This window comes from Peromyscus californicus, unplaced genomic scaffold, assembly GCF_007827085.1.
Source record: "Peromyscus californicus insignis strain IS unplaced genomic scaffold, ASM782708v3 Scaffold_4__1_contigs__length_199733344, whole genome shotgun sequence".
In the NCBI taxonomy this organism is placed as follows: domain Eukaryota; kingdom Metazoa; phylum Chordata; class Mammalia; order Rodentia; family Cricetidae; genus Peromyscus; species Peromyscus californicus.
In genome coordinates this window covers 56,585,416-56,596,928 of record NW_026294562.1, presented here as the reverse complement: position 1 = coordinate 56,596,928, position 11,513 = coordinate 56,585,416, and the positions used below count along the sequence as shown (strand labels likewise).

General features: G+C 52.9%; 1 protein-coding gene across 4 annotated transcripts; it reads right to left on the bottom strand.

The window, feature by feature from the left end:
• Positions 1–50: 50 nt before the first annotated feature.
• Positions 51–8,834, bottom strand: Ankrd13d (ankyrin repeat domain 13D). Of its 4 annotated transcripts, XM_052714674.1 has the most exons (15): positions 8,561–8,832; positions 7,881–8,016; positions 7,666–7,790; positions 6,915–6,960; positions 6,690–6,833; positions 6,276–6,465; positions 3,379–3,445; positions 2,900–2,981; positions 2,640–2,701; positions 2,413–2,543; positions 1,302–1,459; positions 1,091–1,207; positions 837–1,000; positions 665–756; positions 51–419 (listed from the first exon to the last, which is right to left on the bottom strand). In XM_052714674.1, the coding sequence occupies exons 1-15, from the start codon at positions 8,648–8,650 to the stop codon at positions 206–208; spliced, it is 1,818 nt and encodes a 605-aa protein (XP_052570634.1). In that variant the 5' UTR covers positions 8,651–8,832; the 3' UTR covers positions 51–205. The 4 variants fall into 4 exon arrangements, with proteins under 4 accessions (XP_052570634.1, XP_052570633.1, XP_052570636.1 ...); XM_052714673.1 differs by having other exon boundaries at positions 837–1,207; positions 8,561–8,834; XM_052714676.1 differs by lacking the exon at positions 8,561–8,832 and having other exon boundaries at positions 7,666–7,804; positions 7,881–7,976.
• Positions 8,835–11,513: the final 2,679 nt, after the last annotated feature.

Genomic DNA, 11,513 nt, shown 5'->3' with positions numbered 1-11,513 from the left:
AATCCCCATCCAGTGTCCCCTTGGTTCCAGCCCACGGAGCACAGCACGTCTACTGCTGATGGTCTCTTTATTTCCACCTCGGCCTCACTGCCAGCCTACCTCTGGGACCCCAGACCCCAAGCTCAGCAGCAGACAGTTTATAAATAAATAAATACAAAACAGGCAGAAGGAATGATCCTGGAGAGCCTTTCTAGGGCCAGGCAGCTCAGTGCTCTGTGAGGGACAGCTGCAGGATCCGCTGCAAGTCTTCTTCCTCCTGCTGACCTCGTCGCTCCCGCTCCTCCTGTTCCCTTGAAGACAACTCCAGAGCCAGGCGAAGCTGCTCCTCAAAGCTTGGGGGTGCAGGGGATGGAGGTGTCCTCTGAGGAGATTCTGGACCCCTGGACTCTGTGGACAGCTGTAGGCTTTCCTGGAGGGCCCTTCAGGGCCAGGGTTGAAGGAGAACAGACCAATGAGAAGGCTTGAGGAGAAGCCAAGAGCATGAAATTGTGAGGGACAAGATGTCAGGGAGAGAGACAAGCAAGACTCTTGTGGCCCTTCCTGCTTCTGGTGGTGAGCAGCATTTTGTCTTGTGAAGGTATGGAGCCCTCGATCAGAACTCCCTCGCTTCCCACCCTCCCCACCAGTCAGCCAAGGACCCACACACAGTTCGTGGGGGACTCACTGCTCCAGCTGAAGCTGCTCTTCAAACACTGTGACTTGGGGAGGAGGGAGAACGCCAGGCCGTGTGTTGGTCAGGGCCTCCCACACAGTCACCTGCAGCAGTCAGAGCCCAGAACTGTCACCTCAGGCCTGTGGCCGTGGAGGTCATGACCCACCTTCCGCTTGCACCCCACCTGCTCTGCCTCTGTGCCCGCCTCGAGCAGGCTCTGCTGGATGGCAAACTGAAGCAGGTCATCATCCTCATCCCGAAGGGGTTCGCTGCGTTCAGCGCCCAGCACACTGTACCCCTCAGGCACCTCGAACACAGAGGGGTCCACCTCACATGGAAAAGGGTTTCCTGGGCAGGGTAACAGAGGGGTCACGTTCAGCCCCAAGGCTGATCGGGGAGCCGCACAGCCACCTAGCTCTCCTGCAGCTATAGCCATACCTGAAGCAGAACCAGCAGAACTGGGGGCGGGGACCCACACGGAGCTCACAGGCTCATCACAGCCACACAGGTTACTGAAGGTGATACGGGCATTGAGCACGTGGAAGAGGGGAATCTCTGAGAGGAGAGAGCCAGGTTTGAGCTGCTTGCCCCTTGCAGTAACCCCAAACCTGAGGAGGGTGTCATGCCCAAGTCCTGGCTGCCTTCTCACCAATCTTGACCGGGAAGCCTGGTGGGAGGCGGAGAGTGATGAAGTCCCGCAGCTTGGCAAAGTGAGCATTGCTGATGGCCATCAGGTCGATGATGGGTGTCACCTGGTCACCCAAGGACAGTGGGTGCTCCTCACTTAGCCACAGTGTTGCCTTGAACCTATCCAGCCAACCAGAGAAAGTGGGTCGGGACCCCTGGTGCCTCACACTTTCTGGTCGCCTGCCTGTGGTGCCCTTTTCCCTGCCCAGCTCCGATGGACTGTTGCCCCGGGAACTCAGCACTGGCTCTAAACCCTGATGTGTCTCAGCTCCTGGCCCATTCTGGTGCTGATGGCTCTTTTGATCTGCATGAGGAGAGGCAAGAGCCAGCCTGTGGGCTTATCTGGGCCTTATCTGCAGCCTGGTCTTTGTCCGAAGCTAGTCAGCACTCTACACTTGACTGTGCTGGACACAAACACAAAAGCGCCGTGCTTGGGTGTTGAGCCCAGCCCAGAGGTCAGCACTCTGGGGTTGAATCTCATCTCCAATCAATGTCTGAGGAGAGCCACGTGAGGCTGTGTGACATCTGTGGGACCCGCTCTAAAGCATCTTCACCGTGACTACATCCATGTGACCATGGACATCTGGTTGACTTTTTGTTTTTCTGAAAAAAACAGACTCCCAGAAGGGAAGATTATTTCCTTGTGCTATAAACCACTGGACAGCAGAGCTGTGGGCCCTTCCCACTCTGCCATGCTCTGGTCCCAGGCACATGCTCACTGAGTTGAACAGAAAAACAAGCCAGGAATGGTGTAATCCCACCACTTGGACTGTTCTGAGTTGGAGGCCAACCTGAGCTACATAAAGAGCTACAAGCCAGGGCTACAAGTGGGACCCAAAACAAACAACAAACAAACAAGCAAATACATTGGTGACGTCACCCAAATATGCCCAGGTGCATGCTAGGTGTCCAAACCACGGCAAAGACAGACATGGCTCCCACCCTCTGGAGCTGGCCAGGGAGAAATCTACTAGGTGAGCAGATCCCTCGCTGTGATGCACTCCATGCATGACAGGACCCTGCTGATGCTCAAAGTCTTTGGTGGGACTCCCCAACCTGCCCCCAGACCTCACCTCTGCACTTTGCTGGACATCTCGATGGGGCGGCCAATGTTTCTCGATTCCAGGCTGAAGCTGGGGTCAAAGTACTCCTCGGGGGAAATTGCCGTGGGGTTGGTGGGGCTGGCGGCCTGCTGCACGGGAGCCTGAGTGGACCCCAGGATAGGACTTAGCCCTCAGTAGGAACAGGAAAGTGCCCCACCCACCCAGGCTTGGCCTAGCCCTTCCCCAGTCAAGCTCACCCCACTGTGGGAGGAGTGCTGCTGGGCCATCCCCAGGAAGGACTGGAACGGAGTCTTCCCCCCTGAGAAGAAGTAGTCAGTAGTTGGAACCGTGAGGGAACTTTGGGCAATTCCCTGGCCTGTGTTCATTCTCTGCCTGGGAGCCTCCTGCTGAGTGGGAGAGGGCTCCGCAGGAAGGAGCCCCCCCCCCCCTGCCGGGGCTGTTGAGCCCTGGCCCGACCACTGGATGACGGGCAGCGGGCAGGCGCACCTGGGTTTACCTTTGCTCCGTAACTTGTCCTGATCGGAGAGGTGCTCTGTCCTTGTGCGTGTCACCAGCTCCACATTGGTGGCACTGTACACCTGTGGATCGAGGGGAGACACAGGGAACTCAGGGTTCAGAGCCTGCTCTTCATCAGCCCAGGACCCAAGTCCTCTGTTCCCAGAGATACACAAAATTTCCCCACAGGAAAGCAAGTGGCAGGGTCTGAACTCCAGGAGTCACTAACAGAGACATGTAGTCAGAGAACCAAGGAAAACAAAAGAAAACAAACAAGCCCCATTACTTCATCTCAGAGCCCAGGGAGGGGTCAGCAGGGGCTGGGTCTCTGGGCCATAGGAAGTCACTTTGGTTGATTAGGCTTCTGGGGTCAAAAAACCAATTCCACCTCTCTCTCCACAGCATGAGGAGGTGAAGGAGCTTAGCCTCCAGGTCCCACAAGGCTATCCCCAAGTCCCCTAGCCCAGTAGCCCTTCCTGCCTTGGCCTCGTAGCCACTAACAGTCTCCATCTTCTCAGACCGCCATCCCCAGATGCCACATTTGTTCCTGCAACAGACCAGACAGGAGAGGTGAGGACACGTACCCCTCCCCCAGTCCACAGCAAGAGCCCTTCACCTAGCTGGTGGCCCCGACTACTCAACTGCCAAGGTCCTTGCCTACAGTGACACACGGAGGGGCCTGGACCAGGAGGACTGGACGGCTATAACATTCGCACAAGGCCAAGGACTAGAGGCACAAGAGCAATTCTTTATTTTATTAGGTATGATAATGGTGTTGGGGCTCAGTTAAAAACTCGGCATGAATGCAGAAACATTTATTATTGAGATGATAAGATATCTGGGATGATTGGTTCTTGTTACTGTTGTTTGAGAACTCACTATGTAGACCAGGCTGATCTTGAACTCACAGAGAATCATCTGCCTCTAGGTCCTGAGTGTGCACACACACATACAAAAATATAATAGTAATTTAGATGAAATGGACAAATTCTTTGTAAGGCCTGAACTACTGAAACTGACATAAGAAGAAATAATCTAAACAAGGTCTACAGCAAGTGAGCAGATGATTCTTTTTCTCTTCACCATCGTCTACCTGGAGAGAAAAGCACAGGACTGAAGGCTTTACCATGGAATTCTATCAACAGTTTAAAGAATCAGTGCCAGGTATTTGCCAACTCTTCTATAAAATGGATGATGAGGTCATACTTTTCAACTCATGCTGTTAAATTTTGCCCACATATCAAAACCAGACAAAGATATGAAAAGGAAACTGCCAGCTCTGGTATAACTCAGGGTGCTCGCCTGGCACGCACGGACGGACCACGGTATAACTCAGGGTGCTCGCCTGGCACGCACGGACCACGGTATAACTCAGGGTGCTCGCCTGGCACGCACGGACCACCATATAACTCAGGGTGCTCGCCTGGCACGCACACATGGACCACCATCACAGAAAGAGAGAGAGAAGAAGTAAGGGAGGCACGTAGACTGGCTACAGACCAATATTTCTTATGAATATATAGACAAGATCCTCATCAAATTATTAGCCAACAAAATCTAACAAGCCGGGCGGCGGTGGCACACACCTTCGATCCCAGCACTCGGGAGGCAGAGGCAGGTGGATCTCTGTGAGTTTGAGGCCAGCCTGGTCTACAGAGTGAGTCCCAGGAGAGCCAGGACTACACAGAAAAACCATATCTTGAAGAAGAAGAAAAAAAAGCTGACAAAATGGCTCATTGAGTAAAAGCACCTGCCACCAAACCTAATGACCTGAGCTAGGTCCCCAGGACCCAACTGGTAGAAGGACAGAACCAGTTCCCTAAGGCTATCCTCTGACTTCTATATGTGCATCATGGCATGCATGTGTACATGTGACACACACACATACACACACACAATAAATAAATATTTTTAAAAGCACAAAAAATTATTACAAAGCAACAGTCATTATGATAGTGAAGGTGCTTGCCTTTAATCCCTGCACTTGGGAGGCAGAGGCAGGGGGATCTCTGTGAGTTTGAGGCCACCCTGGTCTACAGAGTGAGTTCCAGGATGGCCAGGGCTATACAGTGAAAATGTCTTGAAAACAAACAAACAAACAAAAATAAAATAAATAAAACAAACTCAAGAATTGGAATAGACATTTGTCAAAAAATAAAAATGAATAAAATGACCCAATTTGCACATAAGAAAATCTTCAGCATCATTAGTCATTAGAGAAATGCCAATCAAACCCATAGTGAGGTGTCTGTCCCATTCATCAGCCTAGCTGGAATGCCAAAATCAAAGAATGACCAATAAGGAACACTGGTGAGAATGTGGAGAACAGACTGTTGGTAGCAATATAAAATGATTCAGGCCACTTGGTAAAGAGTCTGGCATTTCCTCAAACAAAAAAAAAAATATATTGGGTTGTTATATAGCCCAGCAGTTCCACTCAAAGTTTAGTAATATATCTAGGAGAAATGAAAACACACCTTCACATAAAACTTATATGAAAGTATACAGTTTGATTATTCCTAATAGGCAAACTGCAGGAACAACCCAAATGTGATGGAATGATATAAATAAAGAAATAAAGACTAATTATCGGGACTTGAGAGATGGTTAGGAGCATTTTACCTCTGTTTTTGCAAAGGACTGGAGTCGGTTCCCAGTACTCACATGGTTTACCACCATCTATAATTCCAGTTCCAAGGGCTCTGATGCCCTCTTCTGGTCTCCTTGGGCACTGCATGCACACGGTGCTCATAAATACATGCAGGTAAAACCCTCACACACATAAGATAAAAATAAATCTAAAAAAAAAGTAATTATGATATGTTCGTACAATGCATTCATCCATAAAAAGGAGTGAAGAGTCACATCCTACAGTTACAGTTTGGATGGACCTTGAAAACATTATAAAGTGAAAGAAATCAATACACAAAAAGCAACAGATTTTCAAATTCCATTCATGTGCAAATAGCAACAGAGAATAGATTAGTGGATACTTAGGGCTGGGTAAAGGAAGATTGCAGCCAAAGAGTTACTTCTTGAGATGATAAAACCTTTAAAAAATTGACCGTGATGATGGCATATATTTGTTAACAAAAACCACAGTAACCCCTGAACCCCAATCTAAGCAGTCTCTAGTGCAGGTGGGGTCAGCCTCCCACAGGTGTCAGGAACCTTAAGGATAGGTCTGCTCTTATTAAGGGTGGTTTATGTTGGGTGTGGTGACACACACCTACAATCCCAGTACTCAGGATTTGAGGCAGGAGGGTCTCTAGTTCAAGACCAGCCTGGGCTACACAGTGAGACCCTAACTTTTAAAAAATGTGTGCTCTCCTATCTCTCTTCCACGCCCACCCATGCTGTGCCAGGCCCCAACCGACCTCTCAAAGGCCACATTGCGAGTGTCCAGGTGGGTGGAGACAATAGGAGACGTGAGGCGACTGGCCACATGTTCCTCACTGGGCCGCATGGCAGCCAGCAATGCTTCCGGTTCATGCAGAGCTGGACCAAGGGTCTCGGTGTGCACCACCTGCCGGTCATGGTCCACTTCCATCACCAAGGCTCCTGCCTCTGTCAGCCACAGGGGTGTCACAGGAGGGGAACATATCAGTGCCAGGCCCCACCAATGAGCTATCCTCAGCCACCTGCTGCTAAGCAGATCCATCCTCAGCCCCTTGGTCCCCCCTCCACCCTCAGCTTCTGTCTCCACTCCCAGAAAGGGCAGAGAGAGAAGTCACAGGAGAATCTGAGGGTGCCCGAACACTTGTTCCTGCCACGAGTGCCCCAGAGCTCACCCTGGCCCCTGAAGATGAAGCTCCTCCGACCACGCTGCCAGGTCATGTGCTCAAAGCCCAAGAGACTAGTGTCCACTCGCAGGCTCTCACCACGCTTCCACACACGGTACACGTCGCTCGGGCACATCTTGGACACAAGGGGTACTGCAAGGGGTCTCAAAGTCATCGGGAATCTTCCCCAAATAGCCCGCTCCAAATCTTGGCAGCCCATCGGTCCCCACTCACCCCAGCTGGTGAACTCCCACTTCATTTCCACGTAGAAATCAGGGGCCTAAGAGACCAAAGCTACCGGTTAGGGCCTGTGAGTCTGGTGCCATAGCCTAGGAGGCCTTGGGGCTCACAGTCCATCACTCCTCTTTGGGAACCCACAAATTGGGCTGCAATGCTGTGGCCCAACTACACTCCCACTCCAATCAAACCCTGCCAAGGAGAGGGCCCAAGTAGGCCCTAAAATGGTCTACAGATAAAGAAGCTATCAGCACTGGATGGCCTGGGGTCAGTCAACATGGCCCACAGGCCACTGTGGGGCCCTCCAAGGGCCTTTGTCTTTTCTGTGTCTCAGAGTCCTGATCTGTAAAGGGGACACAATGACACTTCCAGGAACAACTGTGCTTCTGTCCTCTGCATGCTTAAGGATGAAGTAGGCAGTCCAGGGTCCAGGCCATCTCTACCCAGTCACCCTTCTGGAAATTTACCTTCTCTAGGAGGCTCAAGGCCTACCATTCTGCCCAAGAGATTCCTAGCATCAGGAACCCTTAGTGCTGTTGAATGCTTTCCTTCCAAAAGACCTAGTCTCACATGCATGGGCCTGGGAGCCTCTATTTCTCACACGACCTTTGGCAGAGGTAAAGGCGGTGGGAAAACATACTGCACAGTCCAGGTACTTACTCTTCAAAGGCCAGGCCTGTCACAGGGACCAGGGTGACCCTTATGATACCCCACTTCCTTACTGACCACGTCCTATGCCCTACCACACCTGACGAAGTTTGTTGAGCAGTTCTGGAATGCCAGCCAATCTCTGTGTGGCCCTCTGGAAGTCCCGATACTGAAGTACCAACTGCACCATCTCAGGGTCTCCAGTGCTGACTGCCTCCTGCAGGACTGGAGATAAACGGCTGCTGGGGAAGTCCTCTTAGTGACCCCAGGCTTGACTACTCACTCCCACCCACCACCCCCTGCCCTGCATAGTACCTGCCCAGCCCTGGTGGCTCTCTTTGCCCACGTTGGCATTATGTCGAAGAAGGACTCTCACAGACTCCAGGTTCCCCAAGGACACAGCCAGTTCCAGAGGGGTCCGCCCTCGGGGATCCTCCTGTTCAATGTCGTGCTGAGGGAGATGGGACACTCAACACAAGGCAAGAGAGGGCCAAAGCAAGGAGGTCACAGGGTTGAAAAGGGTTAGAGTTACTATGGGAAATAAAGAGAGTAACCGGGTCAGTGGGAAGATAGAGGGTGGCCTATGTGGGCTGGAGGATGTCGGGGTAAGGGAGGCAATGAGAGCCAATGGCAAGGGTCTGTCTGCTCATTTCTCCTGCCCGCTGCGACCCAGAGAGTCGGGGGCCTAGCAGCAGAGTCTAGTGAGGGATGTCAAGAGTCTGGATCAGCTTGAGTACCAAGAGCAAGGTTCTTGTCCTCAATTTAGCTCAGAGGTGGAGGGTGAATCCGGAGCTTAGTGCAATACGAAGTGGGCAGAGAGCAGAGCTAGGCCCAGCGCCCGAAGATGCAGCTAAAGGGCAGGTGACCTGGGCTTCCGACAAGGCTGGAGCTAAGGAGTCAGGATGCGGCTGCGGAGCAGAGCAGGGGCAAGTGGGTTGCAGGATGGATTCCGCACCTCGGCACGGGGACCAACCGGATCCACCGCAGGGCCTCACCTGGCGGCTGTGCAGCGCGGCCTCCAGTTCGCGGTGCCGGTTCGCCCAGACTAGCCGATGCAGTGGGAAGGTGGGGCCCAAGCCGGCCATAGTGGGCCTCAGCGCCGCATCCCGAGGAGAACGGCCCAGCCCTTCTTGGCCTGCGCCTGGCACTGCCCCCGCGCCTCCGCTCCGAGCCGCACCTCAGCTGCGCCGGCCACAGCCCCGCGGACCCCTGGCAGGAGCCGCGGCAGCAACAGCGAGGGCGGCAGGGAGGGCGGGCCGGGGAAGCGGGGGCGGGGCTACATGGGGATAGGGCGTGGCTTCGGGCTCCGCGCCCCCTCGCCTCCAGCAGCCATGGCAACCACTGCAGGCCTGCGCGCTGGGGGCGGGAGGGGGGGTGTTGTCCAGTCTCCAGGGCAACCACACGCGCCCCTGGAACAGCAGGAACCTCGTTTCGAAGCCGCCAGGGTCGGTAGGGGGCGTTCCGGAGGGCGGGGCCTAGCTGCATCTCTACCCGTGCCTGCAGAGGGCGCCCCATGCCCTGGGCAGACCACCTTCCTAGTGGTCTGGAAAGGGAGGGAAGGGCCGGGAGGAGGGCGGAGAGGCTTGGTGGAGCGGGTTTTGGGCCCTGAGACCTACATGTGCAATAGGCCCTAGTCTGTTGCTCTTACAGACCCTCGCGCACACCGTGTCCTTCCACCCAGCCCACTCCTGGGTTCCACAGACACCGACTGGCCTTTTGTGTGCGGGTGAGATGGGAAATCTTGACCTCATCCCTGCCAGGGAAGGCACTCAGCTTCTGGAGATGAGCAGCACCCAGCAACAGCCCCTAAGGCTGACCGATCTAAACCTCTTCCCCAAGGATCTGCCTGGCCCTGATTCCTGGAAGACATCACACCGTGAACGGGAACCCTCCAACAGCGCTGGAGTCGGGAACAGGAATACTGGGGTTAGAGAACACAGGCTTTCCTGGTGGGAAATTGGCCGTGGTGCACACTGCCACCACGTGGGTCCCTTTTGCAGAGGCTGCATTTTACTGTCAATAGGGAAGGAAGGAGAGTTTTGAAACAAGGCCGGCACTTCCACCCACACAGGAACTAGGGTGCAGGCAGTCATCTTAGGTCCGGCCCGGTTCTCTTCAGTCCTACCATGGGGTCTCTGATCCTGGTCTTGGTGAAGCCGTAAGTAAACCAGATTTCCAAAACCGATCCACTGGTCTGTTTCTCCATTTTTAAAACTTACATTTGATTAATTATCCATTCATTCTTGTGTGGGGGTGCCCATGAGTGTAGAGATCAAAAGACAACTTTTGAGTTGGTTCTCTCCCACCCTTGAACTCAGGTTGTCAGCTTTGACAGCATGTGCCTTTATCTGATGAGCCATCTTGCTGGCCCTGTCTCCCTATCTGTAACAGTTAATGGGTGGAGAAAGGCCATTAACTTGAGGCTCCCTTCCTGCCCTAGGATGTCCTCATTTCTGCAGCCTGATTGCCACCTTTCCCCGCTTTCTCTCTGTGGTCAGGTGGCTTATAGCTCTCTGAGATCCATGCTCCCCACTTTGTGTGGTGCAGTCAGGTCATCTGTGATGTCTGGACTTAGGGAGGAGTTCAAAGGCTTCTGAATGTCCGGAGCTCTACAGTTAGGTTCTGCTGGCCTATGCTTTCGTCAGAGACTGTCCTGTCCCCACATCCTCTCCACCCTGAACCTGGAAGGGCTACAAGTTGCTGCAGTCTTGGGCATTTCTCCACCAGCTCTTACTTCTCTGCCAGTGAACCTCTTTTCCAAGCCTGACACCCATGTGAGCCTCTCCTGGCTGAGCCTGTCTGCTCCATTCTCCTACCGCCACCCGATGCCACCTCTCCACCATCTCTGGTCTTAGGTACTCCATGTTGCCTCATTAGGGGGTCAAAAGCCATATCCAAACACCTTTACCTTCTTCCTCCCAGGCCAGCTGCGCTCTAGGCTGTCTTACTTACCTTTTTGTTGTTATTGGGGTTTTTTGTGTTTGTTTGATTGGCTGGTTGGTTTTTTGAGATAGGGTTTTGAGACAAGAGTTTCACTGTTTAGCCTTGGCTGTCTTGGAACTTACTCTGTAGACCAGGCTAGCCTCTAACTCATAGAGTTCCACCTGCCTCTGTGAGCCGCCACCACTGCCCAGCCTTTTGTCTTTTGAGGGTCTCACTATGCAGCTTTGGCTGGCCTGGAACTCACTGTATAGACCAGCCTGGCGTCAAACTCATACATTCACCTGCCTCTGCCTCCCAAAGTACTGGGATTGAAGGTGTGTGCCACCATGCCCAGCTCTATCTAACCTCTTGAATAACATCATGGCCTTCCTACTATGCTCCAGGGTTGACCACCTACTTCTCATCCCTAACCTTGGCCTGGCCTACTACACTGCTCAGCCATTTTCTCCTCTCTGGCCTCTTTCACTTCTTCCTTTACAATTACCATTCCAAGATCATCTTCCCTGGACAAAAACAATGACCCTGTCTTCTTTCTTCTTGCAGTGACCAGCCATTTGTTTTAGAGAACTGAAACTTGAGAACTAAGCCAGACATGGTAGCAAACACTTGTAATCCCAGTACTTGGGAAGTGGAGGCAGGAAGATGAGGAGTTCAAGGCCATCCTTGGCTATATAATGAGTTCGAGACTAGCCTCTGCTAACCACCCAGAGCCAAGCAAGTTCAACCCCTCAGTCTGTTCATATCTCCAGGTTGCAGTCACTGAGTATTCTGGGCCTGTGCTGAGTTAAGGCTGGCCTTTCAGGGCCCCAATGCCTGGTTCCTTCCTTTGTGTTTTGCTGACTGAGACACTCGTAAGTGCCTGACCCTTCCTGGTCTTAGAAACATCTCCACCAATGACCACTCCAATACTGGAGGCCCAGCTCAAATGCCATTTCACCCAAGACGACACAGTATCTGCCTTAGAACTATCTCCTTCTCTGTGCACCCCACCCCTGCACTGGACAG

Excerpts from the sequence above, each read along its gene's own strand:
- Ankrd13d (XM_052714673.1), bottom strand. The coding sequence starts at position 8,650 with ATGGCCGGCTTGGGCCCCACCTTCCCACTGCATCGGCTAGTCTGGGCG. Across the intron at positions 2,544-2,639 it reads AGCACTCCTCCCACAGTGGG|GCTCCCGTGCAGCAGGCCGC; the intron begins GTGAGCTTGACT and ends GGGTCCACTCAG. Across the intron at positions 420-664 it reads GAGCAGCTTCAGCTGGAGCA|GGCCCTCCAGGAAAGCCTAC; the intron begins GTGAGTCCCCCA and ends CTGGCCCTGAAG.